The sequence below is a fragment of the Squalius cephalus genome (assembly GCF_949319135.1).
Source record: "Squalius cephalus genome assembly, chromosome: 3".
In the NCBI taxonomy this organism is placed as follows: domain Eukaryota; kingdom Metazoa; phylum Chordata; class Actinopteri; order Cypriniformes; family Leuciscidae; genus Squalius; species Squalius cephalus.
In genome coordinates, this window is record NC_137124.1 from 19811247 (window position 1) to 19833250 (window position 22004).

The window sequence follows — 22004 nt, forward strand, 5'->3', positions numbered from 1 at the left end:
TGTTATTGTGCATGTGGGTGATTATTTATTCCTCTACTTTGATATTCAGTTGTGCAGTTTACTTAGAAATCTGTAGAAAATCTCAAAAAAAAAAAAAAAATTCATACTGTAGCCTAGGTTATAATAATGTTGTGAAGCCTAAATTCACTTGTTGCATTTAAAATGGTTGATTTTTCATTTTTTCGTTTAGATTTTTTTTTTATTGGACTTAACATAATAATAATAATAACAAAAAAGAGGAAAAACTCAATGTTCACCTGTTGATGCCCTCGAAATTTGTTTCACTATAAAAGTGTCCAAGTAATTTTCCATTCCAGACGTAAAATATGGAGACACCATATGTTACCCATTTCTCAGACAAAATGTATTAACCACAGGTGACCCCAGTATTATGCATGACCTGCAGATTTCATGCATATAATGTGTGTGTGTGTGTGTGTGTGTGTGTATGTGTGTGTGTATTGTTGCTGCAAAATGTGTTCACATTTTAAACTTCTAACATGAATACATTTTTATTTTATTTTTGATTCTTTGTTTTTCTGCAAACAGTGTTTGTTTTATGTAAACAGAAACCTATATCCTAGAGCTGCGCGATTAATCGCTAAAAGATTGCGATCTCGATTCAAACAGCCACACAGTCTTGTTTCTAAATGACAATGATTCGGATATGTCTAAGTTTGTCTAATATATAAGTTTATAGTTCAGATAAACACTGATTTCTACGTTAGCGGTCAAAATAGAATAGATCCCGCTTCAAATAACGATTGTATCTATTACATTGTTACACCAGTCCAGTATGTAGCGACAAGTGACTTAAATCGATTCAAGAGATTCATTCAAAAACGCTGATTCATCCAGTAATGAAACCAGTGAAGCATTTACATTATGAGTGAGTCATTAAATCATTCATTAATGCAAACCAATCTAAAAAAAATCATTCTAATTAATTAAACCTTTTTAAATAGACTGCAGCAATTAATATTTTGTCAGAACCTCTTGTAAATTGTGTAATTTTATTTAGTTGTCTGTTTAGAATCGTGGGAGGATCGTGATCTCTATTTGAAACAAAAAACATCCAGAATCATGCAGCTCTAATCCTGAAGAAAAGTCACACCATATGAACATTTGAATATTCATTTCAAGATTAGGTGTAGAATTGATTAAACACTGATTGAAAAGCAATTATTCTCAATTAAGGCACTGTTTGATCAGCAGTATAGACTTATTTTATGACATTTTACTGGTATTGATTGTGACATGCAGGCCCAGTCAGGCTGTGCATGGGTCATGTAAATAAAGTAGATGCCCATCCACCAGCTCAGTCTCGACCGCAGATATGCCTGGAGTGGCTATAGTCATTACTGTTTTTACTGTGTGACATTTTTGGCTTGTCTACCAGTTTCTGGTGCGTGAATCATTCGAATTTAATCAGCCGTGTCACAGTGTGAGATAATGACAAGCTTGAGAAAGAAAGCTAAACCTGTTTACACTTTCTTTCATTTCTCTGTAAACTTGTGTTGAGAAAATAATGGGTTTCTTTTGATTTTACAGGACATTTATTCTGTTCGAGTTAAACTCAGTTAAAAAGTTAGAGAGCAGAGCAGAGAAATGACGTTGCAGTGAATGGATGCCTCCGTTTTTCTTTTTCTTCCAGTATTATGAGTATTTCTGCTTGCGGTATGGGTTACGTCCAGTGGTTTGGTGATGAAAGTAAACGGCAGCCCCGGCTGGCTGACTATTTGGTCTCAAGTTAGGTTCTTTTATTAAACCAGAATATTTAAAGCGTACTATGACTTAATGTTTTATAATACTACATAATTCATATGCCCTAAAGAATCAGTTTGACTGTTCCTCTTAAAGAGTATGTTTTATCCTTCTATCCTATCTTCTCCACTTTATTTGAACTCATTATGCTATCTATATGGTATATCGTATGCGTTTACCATCTGTTTACAATATCGAAACAGTTTGGCTGTCTGTAGCTTTTCAGCAAGCTTACTTAGCTGTGAAGATAAGCCGTTTTTAAGACTTGCTTATTTACACTTGGCAAGAACGCTTTCAACCGAGACAGCGGAAGATCTTTTATCAAGATCATCTGCTCTAATGTGGAACACAAAATGATTGTTGTCACTTTCACAGTCTGCGGTCGGAGACCACATGCGCTAGCAGCGCTCAAAACAGACAAACTTCCTCTTCCTTTAGGGGCAAATTCTTCTGAAAACCACAATGATCACAGGTTACAGCCAAGGTGTGCTTTCACTCTTACAACTCTGAAATTTATGTTAACGGATGCTGTCCTCATAATACCCCCTTCTCTTATATTTCCGAACATTTCAATCGACTTTTTGGGTTCAGGTTCACGTTTTTCTATACATGTTCTCTGCAGAAACAAATAAGATCTCTGCAACATTACTCACTTCCTGCCCTGAGCGTCTTTTAACACTTTACTCTGTCCTAATGGAAGATATCTCCTGAGGCTATACCTTGACAAGCATAGCTGATGAACCAGGGAACAAAAGATTGTACTCCTAGCTTTATGTCAGGAGGTGACGGTGACAGTAGGGCATTGAAGTAAAATGGACTGCAGCCATCAGATCGGTTTTCACTTTCCCTGGCTCCTGTGAGTTACACTTTGTCTCAGTTTGCCTTCGAGTTCCTCCGACTCCTACAGAGCCACTGGGGAAAACACAAATGGATAGCGTTTTACACAGGGGCTTTATTTACGTCCTGCGTTGAAGAACTCTTCAGATTTGTAATTCATTGCTTGCCGAGTTTGGACAGATGAGATGTTGCTCTGTGGTGTGGTGTGTGGTCTCCGTTGTTTAAAATGTTCTTGTGAATTTTCTGTGATGTAATAATAATGAGTGTTCTGGGGCCTCATTTATAAAACTTTGCATAGATTTCATCCTACAAGTATGTGTACACACAAACTGATTTTTTTCTTTACATGCACAGGATTTGATTTATTAGACCATACGTGTCTAGAGTCTGCTTTGTTATAAATCCCATATAGTATACGCACAAGCTTCAACCATCTTCTCCAAAATGACCATAAATGAAACTTAACAACACTAGTTTTATGCATAACATCTTTTGCATATAATTTACATATTCTGTGCATACTGCCATCCAGTCAGGCATGTGATACTTCCCAGAAACCTATGAAAACTGATGATGCAGACTGTGAAGAATGCAGAATGTCATGAACATTCATTTATAAAAGGATGTAACACTGCAAAAAAAACTTTTTCTTAATCAGTATTTGTCTTGTCTACTTAAAATATCTAAACATCCTTAAAACAAGATCAGTTTACCTGAAAAGCGGAAATGTATGAGATGTTAAGGAATTTCTCTTGAACAGAAGTGTATTACTGACACCCAGTTGAAAAATAAAAAGCTATGCCACTGCATATGAAATGCCAAGCATAATGGGGCTAATTTCCCTCCAAACGGCTTTTCCCTCATTTTTTGCTTTTCTCTCTCAAAAATCATCTTTTGTCTTAGTGTTTACTTCTTTTTTGCCCATTTAACATGGCAAAGATTTGAATCAATTTCTTCGTGCTTGAACTTAACTAGCATTTGTATACACTCCATTATGCCTGTCAGCCTCATTCTGGTTTGGTAAAGGGTACTGTGAGCTTCCAGATGTTTCCTTGACAGTGAAATATGACCTGAAATGGGTGAGTCAGCTTGGTCCATTGGTGAATCAAACTGATGGCAGCAAATCTGTGACTTTTGAGGGATTTCCTGTTGAGGGTATACACTAGGAACAGTGTTTTGGGGAAAATAGTTGTGGCAGGAGGGAAACCATTTAATCCTCCACTCTCAGAAAAAAAGGTACAAAATCTGTCACTGTGGCAGTACCTTTTCAAAAGGTACACCTTTGTACCTAAAGAGTGCATATTAGTCCCTCAAAGGTACATATTGGTACCAAAAGTGTACATATTGGTACCAAAAGTGTACATATTAGTACCTAAATGGTACATATTAGAACCCTTTTGAAGGGTACTGTCCCAGTGACAGCTTTTGTACCTTTTTTTCTGAGAGTGTCCAATGCAGTTCATAATTAACCTCTGACTTTGTAGTTTTGCATTAAAGGTGAACTAAGTAACTTTTTTACCTTAACCGAACAGCTTCGTAGTCATTGGAATGGTTATATGACATTTTTCGGGTTGAATGGTGGTCGTCTCGCACCCCCCGAGCGCCTGTGAGCGGAAAAACCACACTTGCAACTTTGGGCCGCCGGGCCGCCGGCCTCAGCGTCAGAAAGTATCGCGTGATATCAGGTCCCGCGATGTAACAAATTGCTTTACGGCACTGCACACATACACTATCTAAACATTTATATGCTAGCCTTCTGTGTATCATACATACCTCAGTGGACATGGCTCCGTGCGTTCGCCGGGTTCTTTGAAAACAAATGCACATGACCAGCGGGAGAAGATGGGAGAGGGGAGAGTCGCCAACGAGTTTTGACGACAGTGTTGTCAAATATCTATTCCAAAGCTGTGGGGGAGCTCTATAGAGAAACCCGCGAGCAAAAAGCGAGAAAACAGCAAAGAAATCGGCAAAGCTGCATAGTTCTGCTTTAAATATGATCTATTTTTTGTAGTAGGCAAGTGTTTCTCAATTTGTCCTAGTGCTTGAATGTAATAGTGCAAGCCTGAAACTTCAACCAAATCTGTCTTTTTTTTTTTTTTAGCAAGTCTTTGCTCTTCCTTTGATATCAACTGCTCTTTCTTCTAGCTGTCAGCAGTATAGCAGCGGGTCCAGTTACACATTTTCCCCTTCTCTCGCTCTTTCCTCACCTCTTTCTCTTCATCCACTCGTCTCTCCATGCTGCTCATGTTTCTGTTGGAGATGCTGCTCAGATTGCATCATCAGTCTTAATTAGGATCTCCTGTGAAAGCCTCTGGAGCTAATTAATTTTCTGCCTCATTCTCGTTTTCTTACTTGTGGTGTTCTGTTGCTTTTTGTTGCTCTTCCAAATCCTTGCAGGAGCTCATTGGCATGACAACTGCTTTGCCTCCAACTTATCAGCTGTAGCTCACAAAAGAGACACCCAGTGACATATAGACTAAACTATGTAGCCTGTGGTGATATGTTGATCCAGGATGCTGATTCATTGTACCCTTGACCCACAGTGGCATCGGTTGCTGTTCTTTGTCACCAAAACCCTTGTGCACCCTCCCAGCTTGCAGCAAACCTAATAGTCTTCATATTTTTTTTCCAGCTGAGCTAATAAAAAGGGGGCTTTTGTATGAGTAGTGTTTTATGAGGAGCCTATGCCTCTGTTTCTTGCCCCAATATAGTATAATGCACAAGTCGGCAGTTCCCAAAGCCACAGGCCCCACCCGTAAACTTCCTTAGGGTTTGAATAGTGGCATATGAGTGTTTTTTTTAGTGCCACATTTTAGTGCTCTTCCATTGGAAATCTATGGGGGTAGAATAAATGTTAATGCACCAGAATAAATGTTAAAATAAGTATAGGCTCAAGACTTAAACATTATACATGATAACATTTGACTACAGAGATAGCCTAAAATCATTTACTGATATTTGTCTATGCAAAGTTATATCTCGTTTTTTTTTTTTTTATCCTGTCATGAACATGTAAAGTCAAGAAACTATGTAACTTTTGCACAAGGATATTAGCAATACCCAAAGGAGGAAAAATGAACCCACAAAAATTACCTACCAATCTCTGTCAAAATAAAATAATGATACGTCATCTTTCTAAACTCATTTTTACCCCCTGTAATTTGGCACTAAATCTCAGGTGAAAATTGACATTTTGAGTGGATTACTCTGTAAATATACATCCATGACATGTAATATTTTGGCTTTCTTCTTAAATTACGTGTTTCTTTCACCAGAAAAATCCTCTGGTTGAGTTGACACGAAATGACCCTTCAGTCCATCATATTTCGCTTGACAATTTTGCTTCCACAATTTCATAGACTTCCATTTTAGGTGCAGTAATATACCCATAATGTTTGTTTGTTTGTTTGTTCCACTGAAAAAATAACCTAAGATAAGTGAGTTTGTGTATAACATGTCTGTGAATGTACCTAAATTGTAAACCATATTATGATGTTTTACTAGAATTTTCTTTTTGGCTCAGACAGATGACATGCTCAGTTGTTTTATAGGTCAGAAAGAGGTCTGTTTTTAAAAATATAATAAATCTAAGCCTTGTTCACCAAAGCCTCACACTTTTTACATACACAAACACAAGTTCCTACTCCCCTTTGCTATAGGGCTGTAACTCTTCTCACGGCCGATGAGAGATGCTGGCTGCTCTGGCAGAAGGCTTTTGACCTGGAACCTCCTTCTTTGTTACCCTGCCTGTACTCTAAGTAAACACAGCTCTGTGTGTGGGAGTGTGTGAAAGGGAGAACACTTGTAAATTAAAGCTGCACTTGGTTGTCATGGTGTGGTCTGGATTGTTCAACAATATTAATGTTATTGGCCCTGTTGCAATGACATGTTGATAGAGAGAGTTATTTTTCTCTCGTTTTGCTCTCTCTGCTCCTGTATGTCTTTGTCACCTACTGAATGTATATGTAGGCTGCTTTTCAGAGCAAATTATAGTGCTCATTTTTTGTCCTATCTGTAATTTTATTCAAAATTACATTAACATTGCAATTATTATGTACAACAACTTGAACAGGCCACTTCTATACTTTTTTTTTCTTCTTCATGAAATAAAAAATGTCAGCTTCTCTTGAAAATGGTATTTTGGTTTTGAAAAACTATGAATAATTAAACATTAGTATATTTCTAAGAATTTTTTAAAGAGAGTTTTTATTTTGAAGGATCTGTTTACTCTTCTTAACTCATCTTGCTCTTGCTTCACAGAAAACCACCATGTTGATGTGGATCATGGCTTCCTGATTAGATCTTCCTGACCACTATCTTCTCTATCCCTGGACTCATCATTGGCTCAGTGATGAACCACACACCTAGCCCCCACATGACAGAGGCCGCCAAGTCTGGGGTAGGCTTGTTGTGCGGCCTGGGCCTGGGCCCGGATCGGGTGCGCTCCCCAGACAGCCTGACCCACACGCCCAGCCCGTCAGGGGGAACACCCAGTTCAAGCCCTCCTCTGCTGCTGTCTCCAGGGCTGGGCTGTGATGGCTCTGGGGACTGGGAGAGCCGCGAGGAGCTGCGTCTGCGTGAGTTGGAGGAGGCTCGGGCACGAGCAGCTCAGATGGAGAAGACAATGCGCTGGTGGTCGGACTGTACGGCCAACTGGAGGGAGAAGTGGAGTAAGGTGCGGGCCGAACGCAACAGGGCACGGGATGAGGTTAGGCAGTTGAGACAGCGTCTGGACGCCCTTACCAAAGAGCTGACAGGGGCACGACGGGAGCGCCAGGAACTGGCGGCGGAAAATGAACAACTGCGTCTGGAAGCCCAAAGGGTCCGAGCTGAACAGAACTCCCCAGAGAACGCTTCCACTGCACCAGCATCCAACTCCTCAACTGCCTCCACACACTCCAACCAGCCAAGGGAACCAGAAATCAAGCATGACAACCAGGACGAGGAGAGCGTGAGAGATGGGCCAGGCTCTCCAGAGCAGGAACCTGTGAGAGATGTAGGCACTGACAAACTAGACAGGCAGAAGGTGAGTGTTCCTCAGTTGGAAAGATGTAAAGCTAAATATTTTCAGAAAGGACTAGTTGGTGGGTTGCCTGATTTTACCAGACCCCAGCTGGACACTCAAATTCAACTACATAGATCGAAACAGAATGCAGGGGTGTTTTCTTTTTCTCAGAGGAACAAAGGACTAGGTAGAAAAAAGCAATTTCAGTTATTCGGTTGCAGGAAGATTTGTGCACTAACCAAAACCGCAGAGAACCATACTTAAATTCACAGGAACTGTATGCCACATACACCTTTATAAGGGGATTCTTATACGGTTTGTGGGTGCGCACCCGAGTTTGGAAGGAACATCATCCAAACGAACCAAACTGATGTCAAATGAACCCAGTGCACACCAAAAGCGCTTGTCAGAAAGCACACGTATTTGTCAAATCAGTTGTATACCAGAATAATACTTGAGAAAAAATTTGAATAAAACAATTTAAACCCAGATGCTCAAACCCATAGAATAACCGAGGCTGTTAACTCTCAATACAGGTAGACAATTGTAAATGGGTCAGCCACAGACATGGTTCAGTGCACCTCCCTGTGATTTCTTTACCTGACTCTGTGCTTTTTGCTTGTGTGCTGGTTTCATTTTTTTGTCCTATTATTAGAACCAGCACAACCCCCCATGGGGCCACAGCCAGGGGTACCGCACCAGTTCCCACTACCCAGAAACCCCTTTTTCATTCCTAGACTCGTTTGAGCATGTCCGTTATTTTCGTCGTATTTTTAACTAATCTTTCAAAAGAATTACCCCTCAAACAAATGTTCCTATTTTTTTGGCTTGCAAAGACGACGCACCAGCAGAGAGAGGGACGGAAATAGATGTCACTAGTGTCAAATTGACCTTCAGAGTTTCGAGCATGATGGATGTATATTTCTGCACAGATATCAACATGGGGTAGCCTAGATAGCTCAAGAGTCTCTATGGTTCCTGTAAACAGTGACAATTACCTGCTGAGTACAAAACTGTTTTTGCTGCTTCTTTTTTTTTATTGTTCAGCACAGAGACATGGACCTTTTCTGAAGTAGGATCAGGCACCCTCATTCAGTCTTAGCTAAGTAAACAAATACTAGTTAGCTTAGTCTGATTCTCACTGGATTGTTTGATACCATCCCATTTCCTGATCTGTTTCCACACAGGCATGCTGAGTGCTTCCACATGTGGAACTCAATGATCTCTAATTGTATGCGTTTGGTTCCCCCTGGTGGTAGGGAGTTGTCATTGCACTTTTAGTGCGATTACTGAACTGTGGCCTTTCTGGGATCGTAGGAAGTTGGCAGCATGTTTAGTGTCTCATGTCTGTATCCTGGGGCCCATGTCTTTGATATGTAATCCCTACTGTGTGTAGGAAGGAAAGAGAAAGGATGGTGCATTGAACTGTAAAGCCGTTTTTTATTACTCCTCCAAAGAGCTTGTGAATTGCATCCATGCACAAAGGAAATAAAGGAAAGGTGCAATGTGATATTTGTTATGTGGATGACAGAGAAAACGACTCTAATGTGGTTTGGTTTAATACGGAGAAGAAAAAACATGAAAGTGTTTTTTTGTTGTTTATGTTTTCAATTTGTTTTCATTGTCTTGAAACATTGACTTAGACAGCAGTTCTCAGATGGTTTTGCTTCACAACCCAGGTTTTACTTTGGACATTGATTGGCAGTATCAGAATTGTTTATTGTACAAAAGTAAACTTAAACCTTTCTATAAGAACTTAATGTAATTTTAAGTTAAAATATCACCCTCTCCTTGTTTATCCCTGTTTGTAAGATAACTTTCTGGGTTCTTCTTTTTATTTTCTTTTTTTTTCCGAGGATGAGGGCATGTCATGCAACCTCTCCATTTTGGCATCTTTTGACCAGTTGAAACCCTTTCTTTCTTTCTTTCTTTCTTTCTTTCTTTCTTTCTTTCTTTCTTTCTTTCTTTCTTTCTTTCTTTCTTTCTTTCTTTCTTTCTGTCTTTCTTTCTGTCTTTCTGTCTCTCAGGAGGTGGAGTTATTGGAGGCTCTTCTCAGGGCAAAGTCAGAGGCTCCAGACTCATGGGACGTTCGCAGTGCCAGTAGCTTGCGCTCAGTTCTCAGTCGGCAGGACCGGAGCAGACTGCTGTGGGAGGATCTGGCTTCCCTGGAGGAGGACTCCAGCAAGCTCAATGTTCTCCAGCTACGCCTGGATGAGTCCCAGAAAGTCCTTCTGAAAGAAAGAGAGTAAGTGATCATTGTCCAGGTGGCAACAATGCATGCCAACAGACCAGAACTCAACAAATGAAATAAAAGGCCTTTAGAATCATGGAGCTTCTCATAACAATTAGAGGGTTAACATAGATGTATCCTTCACTGCCAAGGATAACTGATAATAAAAATTATTTCAACTAACCACTGAATTGCACTCATCATAGACTGGTGAAGGATATATCTATGTTGACTTTAAAATTCACCTACTGGAGGCATCTCAGAAGACCAGATGTTTGGAGAACAATCTATTTAGATTTGCCTTCACCCTGTCATGATGATGTTGATGATCTGGCCCGTGCTGTGCATGTCAAGCTATCATCTCTCTCTCTCTCTCTCTCTCTCTCTCTCTCTCTCTCTCTCTCTCTCTCTCTCTCTCTCTCTCTCTCTCTCTCTCTCTCTCTCTCTCTCTCTCAGAGATAAACACACACTCATTAAGAACATTGAGAAGCTGGAGGCAGAGCTGAGCCAATGGAAACTCAAATATGAAGAACTGAACAAGAGCAAACAAGAGGCTGTAAAACAGGTGAGGAACATAAGCAACATAACACTTTTTTTTTAACACTTCAACTGTTGTGCATATTAGGGATGAATGATATGAAGAATATTCTTCATATTTTTGCAATTATTTTGCTGGTGATAAAGTCAAGCAACATTACAAACTTTCTTTGTAGTCATTTAGTGACAAATAGTGTCGAAAAATATCTAAACTAGATTTATACTGTGCATAATACCCTGAATCTACTGATCAGCAGTGACTGTTAGGTTGAAGTGATTTTTTTTTTTTTTTTGATTGGAAAAAAGCCATTTCAGTCCAGTTGCATAAATATTGAGATATATATTGAATATTGTTAAAAGGTTGTGTGGAAACCTAGATCGCCCCAACTCTTCTGCATGTAGTTTATTATGACAGTTATTCTTCAGCAACTTGCAATAGGTCACTATCAAAAGCCAAATAGTTTTGTAGCAGCTGTGGAGCATTTAGTTTAGTTGGCTTCATTGATTGGTATTGGTATTTTAAGCAATTTATTTTTGCTTTACGGGCATCAAGTCGAGACATAAATAGCTGAGCCTTAATTGTGAACATTAGTATTCTGGCTTCAATGCTGTGTTTCTTATTTGCGGATTGTATCTGATTTACAAATAACAAGTAAAATACTGAAGCCAGAACACTAACACATGGTATTCTCATGAGGAACTGATCTCCAGCACTTTCGTGTTAAAAGAGCAAGAAATCCTTGGCGCTTTCTCCAATTTTCCGCAATTTATAGTGAGAGCTCTAATCAATAGGAAGAATGCAAGGCCTGTTCATCAAAACCCCTGCACTTCACCTTCTGACTTTGATATCATATTCTTCCTTATAAGTCACGGATCCTCCATGCGTAGTCATTCCTGCTTCAAATTCATAATAAAAAAGTGGACACAGTCCAAAAAGTTGGACACACCTACTTGTTCTTCATTTTATTCTAAAATGTGGAAAAGAATAACAAAGTCATGAAAAATATAAAATAAACTATTTAAAATAAATTAATAAAAACATAAGGTGTATCCACTTGGGATGCTTTTTTTAAGGAGTTTACATGTACGCTGGCAACATTTTGGCTGCTTTTCCAACACTTTATTTTTTTAGTAAATTCGTAATGTAGACCCAACTTGTATGTTTTATATAAGCAAAAATGATACGTGTTAAACTTGATATTTTATAGTATAACACAAAATTATGTTTGTATAAGTACCATTATATTATATTATATTATATTATATTATATTATATTATATTATATTATATTATATTATATTATATTATATTATATTATATTATACTATATTATATTATATTATATTATATTATATTATAACTGCATATCTTTTTTTATATTTGAATAACTGTATCCAAAATTTGACTGATATTGTACATAAGAATACCACCAGGGGGCAGTTGTTACCCATGAACGAGACAGTCTGGCATTGTTCATGAATGATTATACTGCTGCTTAAGATGTCTTTCAGTCAGGCACTTTTATGAAAGACAGACACACTGATTGGGCCCAGGGAAACTTTCACTCTCAATACAAGCCTTCCATAGAGAGAATAAGGGACTGATTCATCATCATACACCTAGACCTCGTCACAGGATATAGTGGAGAGATGATGAGTAGGAAGAGATGTGCTTCTCTTTTTAATAACTTCAACCTGTATGGATGTGCATGAATACCATGAGATGATGAGTAGGAAGAGTGTGCACGCTACACTCAGTAGTTTAATAGATGAGCTGCCTGTCCCCAGCCCAGCTGTGTGAGCTCACGACCTGCTGCGAATGTTAATCACTGCGTTTGAGTCACAGTATGGCGAGTGCGAGACGCTGTAGAACGATCAGACTTTGACCATAGCGTCCCTCTCGCTTAATGGCAAATGTGCTAGACCGTATTGCCACAGAATGTCAGTACAAGTCGTGTTAAATGAGTGCAGTTTCACAGTTTCATCAAATGTGAAATGAGTTTAAAAACCAGACTCCTTCACTGTCAGAATGTAAAATCTTTTTGAATACCAATGACATAGTTTGGTGTAGTTAGGCTGTGTACTTTATTTGAGTACCTAGATATTCTCCGACAAAGCAAGGGGAAGCTTTACTTCAGAACATAATTTCAGAGATGAACATAAATGACACTGTTTCTTTTGCAGCTGAATTTTTTGAAGGAGGTGCATCAGGATGAGCTGGGCCGCATGTCGGAAGATCTGGAGGACGAGCTGGGAGCTCGCACCAGCATGGACAAGAAACTGGCAGAGCTCCGTACAGAGGTGAAACACATGTACTTTTGCTGTGTCCTACCCATGCTGCATTGTTCTGCATGGGGCTGCCGGTTCGGTGTCACCCCAGGACTCACTGTGATATACATCAAAGTTAAACACCCTCAGGGCTTTAAACATCCATCTGCTATCTCTCCTGCATTTCGACTAGCACGGCACCAAACACCACATCCCTCTGTTAGTCAGGCTGGCGTAATGACAGAACGCTGCTCTCTAACACATTCCCAGCTTGCAGTGTTATCAGCGGGGTGTTTCTGAGATGAACCTGGCAGGAGAGAGTGACATTTTGCACTTTGATGCGCCCCTTAAAGAGCGCCGCCACTCCTGTGTGCCGGCTCAGATCCGCTGTGTCCCCTCATCTCCAAAATCCCATGGTGACCTCCCTTCATCTCTGCCCTCAGGAATCAAGGCATTTCACTGGCACTGCCTCATCTCAGCAGTCAAATGACATTATAGAAATATTAATGACTAGTCTGGAAGAGTTTGGGGTATGAAAGTCAGCCAGCACTTAAGGTGAATCTAGGAGAAATGGTTTCCCATTAAACTGCTTTTAGCAGCAGGTCAGAACTGGGAAATCGTGGAGAGCCCTTCACTTAGTTCAACAACATTCTGGGGTATTAGTAGTCCTGTGTGCTAATGCAGCATACGCATTAGTCCTTCCTGATTATGGGTATACACATGGGAAATGCTGTGTCTCCATGTTTTATATACTTAGAGTTCTGCACACAGTATATGCTTTAGTAGTTTTCAGGAATTTTACTATGTAACAAAAAAAAACAGTTCAGTCAAAGTGATTTGTATAATGCTTATACGACACACATTGTTCTAATGCTTAACAAAAAAAAGTTAAAGTTTGGGAACCCAAACTTACATAACCTTTTTTGTGTGGATTTTCCAAGTGAAAAGAATTTAACTAATTAATTAAACAAATTAAGCTTGACATATTTATCCAAAACAGGTTTTATGAAGTATTTATTTACTGAATTTAACAGATTGAAAAATAAAATTGTAAAAGCAGGATATGCAAAAACACCCTTCCAGTTGATTTCAAAAAGGTTAGATCCAAATCTGGGTAAATCTCAAACATGCAGCGCAATGCAAGTTGACCTAAGAATATCACTAAAGTAGAAGTACTGAAGAAAAGAAACTAAAGATACTAAAGAAAAAACAAAAAGACTGTTCAAAGGTTTCATTATTTTTAAGAAATTAATAATTTTATTCAGCAAGGGTGCATTAAATTGACCAAAAGTTATTTATATAAATATCAAATAAATCTAAACTTTCTATTCATCAAAAAATCCTGAATACATTTTTTTTTTAAAACAATATTCCTGTTTTTACTGTATTTTTGATCAAATAAATGCAGTCTTGGTGAGCCTAAAGAGACTTCTTTCAGCATCAGACCCCAAACGTACTTAAATAAATAAAATCAACCTACACTCCAGGTAATGTATTAATTACTGCGTTTGAATATTTGTTAAAATATTATACCATTGTGAATATTTACATTTAGGGTGAAATGGTGATGCATTTATTTATTTATTTTATCTTGTTGTGCTTATGGGAAATTTGTACATGTTAGGAATAGCTTTACATTCATCATTGTCCTCAGATATTTTGTTTTCTATTGTGTTATGTCTCTCTCTCTCTTTCCTCGCTCCTGTCTTACTGAATGTATGTGTGTATGTGCAGATGGAGCGTCTGCAGGTGGAGAATGCAGCAGAGTGGGGTCGTCGGGAGCGGCTGGAGACGGAAAAGCTGGCTCTGGAGAGGGAAAACAAAAAGCTGCGCACCCAGATGGAGGACCTGGAGGAGCAGCTGGCACGCAAGCGCAGGCAGGCCGCCAGCGCCCTGGACACTGACCTCAAGACCATCCAGTGTGAGCTGTTTGAGAGGAACAAGGTGAGTGAAGGAGAGCGCAGTAACCTCACACAAATAATCACAAACCTACATAAGTAAGCATTTCTCAACATCTCAGCATCAGCTCAGATTCTACTATACAGCATATGAGAGATGGATGAGGTGTGGTGGCAGTTTGCAAAGTATCTGAGCCTCTTCCTGCTATAAATCCAGGCAGTGTCACTGACGTAAAGAGGCCATATCCATCAGATCCTGTGCTGAGAGGCATGCGCCCTGTTCTGCAAGACAGTGGATGTGCGCAATAGCTGCCACGCAGTTTTGATGGACGTCTCGTGTTGTATATTGGCTGTGCTGAGAAAGTCGTTCAGTGTGTGTGTGTTTGTAAGATGCTGGTCAGGCTCTATTAAAGTAGTGTGTCAGGAAAATCCAGACACTTATGGCCAAGGCCCTTATGAGCGACCATTAGCGCAGCCAGAGATTTATGAAGTGATCCAAAGCTCCCCTCATATATACGCTGTAAATCACTCGCTCACCTGCTCTTACACTTCTGCCTAGAAAGTAGGAAAGATTTAAAGAGAGCGGGGAAGAGGGAAAGATGAATATGAGCAGAGTGAGTTGTTTTAGAGGCCAGAGGTATGCTGAAGGGAAAGGAACTGAGTGAAAGGGGCTAAGAGTGAGCGTAGCATGTCAATTAATCCAGTATCAAGGGAATAGGGATATTGTGCCAGGAAATGGACATGTAATCCCTGCATGCGAGGCTCAATGTGTTGGCTTATTTGTTAAATGCATAACATATGGCCATCTGAGAATGGTGTTGCGCATGCGTGTGTGTGTGTATGTGTCCACATGCTGTTGCACATTCCCACACGAGTGATGTCCTGATAGTGGCCGGCGGCCTGCAGTCTGGGAGAGAAACACAGAGAGATTGATGAGCTTGCTCAGGAGCTGTTGAAGCAAATGGATCGATGAGGACAGGAGCGGAGAAACAGGCCACGGCGCACTGAGGACGATGCACCATCACTGACAAAAAGAACAAAGTGTGATTGATACTGAAATCATATTCCGCTCCAGCCGCTTTCTCACTTTCTCCCACGTTTCCTTCGACTCTCACCCGTAGATTGATGCATACTGTCATATTTGCTGTTAAACCCAGTATGTGCAGAATATTGGGAATGGGACTCAGTGGCTACTTCCTGTGTGTGTGATTTTTCTGGTGTTTGCCATCCCTACAAGAGATGAAATATTGATTTGATCACTCATTAGTAGTGTCTTTGTACTCAGGGCAGGGTTCCCAGAGTCATGGAAAACTAGGAAATGTCAGACAATTTAATTGAGATTTGTAGGAGTGGGAAAGTTACCGGTATGCAAGTTAAAGGAGAACTCCGGTCAATTTTAACATTGAGCTCATTTTTTTGTAAATTTGGAGTGCTGTCAATACAGAGAACAACGACAAAAATCGGTGTTGCCTACACCGTGTTATCCTCTTTTTAAAATTTGCACCCTGTTGACTTCAATGGGGCAAGTTTGAAACCTGCTTTTAGCCTCTTAACATCCTTGATGTGTCATTACAAGTGCACAGCCAATGTGAGTGATTCCTTCAGAGTGAACACGGTGAATCTGACTGCAGTAGATGTGAAAGATATGAATAAAAATGATAATAATTCAGCCAGCGCTCATACCTGTATTTATTTCCTGTTTTCGGTCGAAGTCCACAGTAGTCGATTGTCGAGTTCGCGCAGTTAGTTAGCTACCTATGATCACGCGTGTGAACTCGACAATCGACTACTGTGGACTTCAACCGAAAACAGGATGTAAATACAGGTATGTGCGCTGGCTGAATTAACATCACTTTTATTCATATCTTTCACATCTACTGCAGTCAGATTCACCGTGTTAACTCTAAAGGAATCACTCACATTGGCTGTGCACTTGTAATGACACATCAAGGATGTTAAGAGGCTAAAAGCAGGTTTAAAACTTGCCCCATTTATTCAACAGGGTGCAAATTTTAAAAAGAGGATAACACTGTGTAGGCAACACCGATTTTTGTCGTTGTTCTCTGTACTGACAACACTCCAAATTTACAAAAAAATGAGCTCAATGTTAAAATTGACCGGAGTTCTCCTTTAATGAAACCTTGGAAATTTCTATAGTGAATATATTTATATAGTGTGTTTGTGTGCGACTTGACTTTTACATATAAATGCATTTCTTTTGAATTTTCTATTTATCAAAGAATCCTGAAAAAATGTATCAGGGTTTCCACAAAAATATTAAGCATCGATGTTTTTAACACTGATAATAATAAGAAATGTTTCTTGAGCACCAAATCAGCATATTAGAATGATTTCTGAAGGATCATGTGTATGAAAATCATAAATGACATTTTAAAATTATAAATTAAAATTTATAGTAATAATATTTCAAAATATTACTGTTTTTACTGAATCTTTAATCAAATAAATGCAGCCTTGGTGAACATAAGAGACTTTAGCCCTGTCATTCATCTCACAAGAGATTTCCTATTAGCATGCAAATTATTATTTTTTTCTTCGTAAGAGGGAAATGTAAAAATGTAAAGTTTAATTGAATATCCCTGCTTTAAGGCCTGAATCACGGCCCTTTGTAACATGCTGTTTGGTGCCCATCTGGAAGGCTACATGCTGATTCGAAAGGGATTCGTCAGGTTGGCCGAGGCTCAGTCAGAACTCAGTCTGACTGAGACAGCGGTGCGTGTACAAACACACAGCTGCAGGTCGGCACATCACACACACACACACACACATCAAAAAGGCTCCAGGTGAATCGTGCAGGTGGAGATTCTGCTATTGGTTCTGCTGTTTGTTTTGATCAGGGACTGGTTTTGTTTGGGACCGTGACCTCTTACAAACTTCAAAGCATGTTTGTGTAGGGCTAATACATGATGACGCTTGTGTTTCAACAAACACGAATAAAATGATTAGGCCTCCATCCAGATGGAGGAACATTGGCAAAACACGCTGCACAGGGTTTTTTTTTTGTTTCTATTCCTAAAGGGTTTGTTGAGTCTAGAGTAGACAAGCTTTGAACTGGAGTTAAAGTCTGTCTCTTTGCTCTCGGATCAAAGAGAAGTTTGTCTTTCTGGAGGTCAGTTTAATACCATACTTTTTCAGTCTCTCTCTCACTCATTTTTTTTGTTCATTTCTCTCTCTACTGATCATTCACATTTCTAGTCACATGTTTTACCAAACATATTGCAATATGTTATAAAATGTAGAATGTTATAAAATAGTAATAACGTCAACAGTAAAGTCATATTCCATATAGTTGTGAGTATAACATTTCGAGGTATTGGAAAAATGGAGGTTTTTGAGAAATAGAATTGTTATTAAAAAGTTCTGTACAGAAAGTTATATAATTTTTGTAATTATTATTTAAGAATATATAGGCACAGTTAACATTTACATATTTATTTTAATGATTTAATTTACGTTTTTATATTCTGATTTGTAAAGCCCTTTGACCTGCACTATATGCATTAGTATATACATCTTTTTTTATATTATTAGTTTTTTTAACTATAGAATAACACAAATAGAAGTATAGAAATTGTCTCGTGAAATAAATAATTGGTTACATTTGTAAACTGTTTAAATCAATTGAAAAGTTTTATACAGTAATACATATTATTATAATTATAATATATATTATAATTGCCAGTATATAATATGTTTTAAAAAAAGACACAATTTACATTGTCTACTAAATGTATTTCAAGCAGTTAAGCATAATAATTTAAGTCTAAAGAATTTGAGGATCATGGAAAACAAGTGTCCTGTCTCGAATTTTCTCCATATACAGATGTGTTCTTCACGTTCTGTTCAACAGCCTGCCTCTCCTTAAACTCCTTCAACATCTGGCCAGCCTCTTGCTCCTCCACACAGGTGTTTATGCCTCCTGCTCTGATGGTGTAGAGAGCGAGTTCATTCACAAATCACAATGATTAATGAGCCTATATTGGCCGCTCATCTGCTGTTGTTGCTCCTACTTTCTGATGGAAATGCGGTAAACAGTATCGACGGCCAATGTGGGAGCCCATGTGCTCTGATTTGCATCTCTGGATTTGGAAGCAGCAAATGAATCAGAGTGTGTGTGTGTGTGTGTGTGTGTGTGTATAAATGAGCTTCTCTAGTGTGCTACATCTGGAGTAAGCCAGTGTGAAATGAATTGTCTTGCCTTTCAGTTTCTGGGCTGCTTCTCTAGAGGTTTTCCATTTGGGCCTGCTGTGTTTTTCTCATAGGGGTCGCCCTTAACTTATTGAGGTGTCTCATGCACATTTTTCTCTCCTTCTTTTTTATTTTTCATCCATCACCATTTGCCAGCTCTCATTCATCTAACTTTGTCCTTAGAAATGTTTATGATTATTCCATTTTTATGCAATGCAAGAGGTTAAATGTGAAGTGTGTTATTTGTGCACCAGTAACTACAAAAAAAGGATTTGGAAAATAACTTTTTCCAAACAAGTTTCCCAGCCCAAACTCATGCACTTTGTTGAGTCCGAAATTTACATGTCAGACCGCTCAACCAAACAGAAAAAAGTTTTGATAGCACAGCAGAACAAAATACTTTAAATTGCATTTATCAGGAGAAGATTAGATATTTACAATGAAAATCTACACACACCTTGGTGGTTTACATTAATAAACCAAACTCTGTATTATTTTAGTATTATTTATATACTATTATGGTATTTTAAAAAAATATTTTTAATGAGCTTTTATTTTTAAATGCATTTAAATTCATTTTAATTTACTTCTACTTGGCTTTATTTTTATTTCAGTTTGTTATTGTAGTTCTTCAACAAACTTTTATCACAATTTTATTTCAGCAACATTTCAAATTTCAAATATTTCAGCTTAATTAGTTAATGGAAAAAAATATATATAAAAAAATGAATAAAATAAAATATATAAATAAATAAATAATTAATTATAATTTAATTTTATTTATTTATTTTTATTTTATATATAAATAAAATATATTATATATATATATATATATATATATATATATATATATATATATATATATATATATATATATATATATATATATATATATATATATATATATAATTATTATTTTTTTATTTTTTTTAATTTTTTTTTATATAATAACAACACTGATCAGGGTTAGTTCACCCAAAAATTACAATTTCAGATGTCTTCTGCAGAAGAAAGTAAGTCATACAGGTTTAAACAACATATAAGAGTAAGTAAATGATGACAGATTTTTAACTTTTGGTTGAACTATCCCTCTAATGCTGTTGTCAGTATGCTGTGTTAGTAGAGTTCCTATGTGTTGGGAGCATGACACTGTGTCCACACATTAGTCACTTCTCCCATGATCCCACGCCAGTCAGCAGAGCCCTATAAGGCCAGGTCTGAGTTTAAATGAACCCATTTGCACCTACTGCTATGGCTTATTTATGAGCCACTGAGGCCAATGTCCCAGTTAGCCAGCACTGACAACATGCCATTACTGCTGATCTACAGCCCACTGTCTAACCCAAACGGGACAAACGACAAGGTGTACGTATCTGTGTGTGGAATGTGCTGTTGAAAATGGTTGGAATGCATTAAAAAAAATTATCCAAGGATCTGAACTCAAGGGAAATCTTCTTCCAGATTTGCATATTTGAAGATTCAGAACATTTTAAATTAAGATGTATAAGCCTAGACATTGACATGTAAGGGTTGAGCAGCTCTGATACCGATGTCTGGGTTCTTTCTTTTTTTTTTTTATCGAGAGAGCTCTCGGTCAGCAAAAAAAGCCTTCTCTCAGGGCCGACAGGAGGGAAAAGTGGGGGAGGTGAAATGAAGGTTAAACAGAAGTCCTTCTGCAAAAAAGAAGTGAGAGAGAATGATGAGGATGACGATATGAGGATAATGTGCTGAAAAAGAGTGCAGTGTTCATCTCACTTACAATAGAGAGATTGTGAAAGGGGGGAAGAAATGGACGGCTGGACAATACAATCACAGAGGACAATGGATCTGCACTGTGAAATTGCATGGAGGTAATGAAGGTGAGACAGAGAGGATGAATGGAAGAGGTGACAGGAGAGTGAGAGAGACAGAAGGGAAGCAAAGGAAAAAGTAATTGGAACTTCAGGATTGAATAAGGAAAGTGAGAGGGGCTAGAGCAGGTGAAATAGTCTGGCTTTAATCTGATCTCGGGGCTAATGGTCATGTGATGTTTCGAGGGGCGCTATGTAGTCCGAATGAGGCCTTTTTGCTTGCCTCATGAACCCCTAAAACAGTGTACAAACACTACCAGCACGGCTCTCCAGCACAAGCCCAGGGTCATGGTGGATTTTGTGTGTGTGTGTCTATCTTGTGGCATTTCAATGAAGCTTTGTTTAACTGTGCTTAAATGGTATTCTAAATTCATGACTTTAGTTGAATCTGATAAGCAAATCTGATCTACTATTCTGTGAGCAGGGTCCAGAATAAAACCCATGAGCTTGTCATTGCTAGTACCATGCCCTAATGTTTGAGCTACAGCAATGCTGCAGGAATATGTTTTCCCTATGGCATCAACATTTTTTAAATAATATTTTTAATAAATATATACATTTAAATAAAAAAAGTCATAATTATTGAATAATTTTTTTATTTCATTATTTAAATTTGAATTACTTAATTATTTCTCTGCATAATTGTGACAAACAGCACGGTTCATTGTGTTACTGGTTGTATTATTTAGCAGTTCCTGAGTTTACTTTACTTAGCAAGTGTTAATTTTGGACCCTGTCTGGGAGGATGCATGTTAAAACCACCAAGGTGAACTCAAATTTAGATTCAGGCTGTGTAGATTTGCCCACAAAGCACCATTCATTTGAAAGGCACAGCAAATTCTATTTGTAGACGGCACATCTATTTTCCTGGCCAGTTGGACTGCATGTTCCTCGGTCTCAGGTCAGGGCCACTAAGAGCCACAGACACTGTTTGATCATAGCTCCTGGCCCACTGTTTTTGCCCACTATAAAACTGGAGTGAGTGAATCATCCTTTCAGTCTGTCAAGAGAAATAGTGTTAGGAAGGCACAAACTGGCAGAGAAACCATTATGGCTCTAGCAGCTCCTACATCGCCCCCATTTTCCCATCGACTGAGGCGTCCCTCCCCCAGACTGTGCTCTCACTTAGCTGTCTTATTAGACTTGATCTAATCCTCAGCTGTAATGATAGCTGTAAGGCAGGGTCAGGGGTTTGTGCTGGATTACAGCTGCACTTGAAGTTAAAGAAACATGTAACAGAGGTGTAGTGTTTATGTTCATTACAAGATGCTTTCTTATGTAAAGCAACCAAATGGAGGCATTTCCCTGGAGCAGCACTTGAGGACACCATAGTAATAGGGGATCTTCAGATCATGGATCACTAGTTTGTGGATTTTAATTCACAACCTTATTTACCTGTCCAGATC

The 22004-nt window shown here is 38.6% G+C and overlaps 1 protein-coding gene across 1 annotated transcript in view; it reads left to right on the top strand.

Annotated features, from left to right (window-relative positions):
* ccdc102a (coiled-coil domain containing 102A) overlaps nt 1-22004 on the top strand; it is a 65019-nt gene that overhangs the window by 22001 nt on the left and 21014 nt on the right. The window contains exons 2-6 of the mRNA XM_079866235.1: nt 6862-7627; nt 9634-9851; nt 10293-10401; nt 12558-12674; nt 14376-14585. Of these exons, the coding sequence (XP_079722361.1) occupies nt 6953-7627; nt 9634-9851; nt 10293-10401; nt 12558-12674; nt 14376-14585 (1329 nt within the window). The 5' untranslated portion in view covers nt 6862-6952. The remainder of the gene's footprint in view (nt 1-6861; nt 7628-9633; nt 9852-10292; nt 10402-12557; nt 12675-14375; nt 14586-22004) is intronic.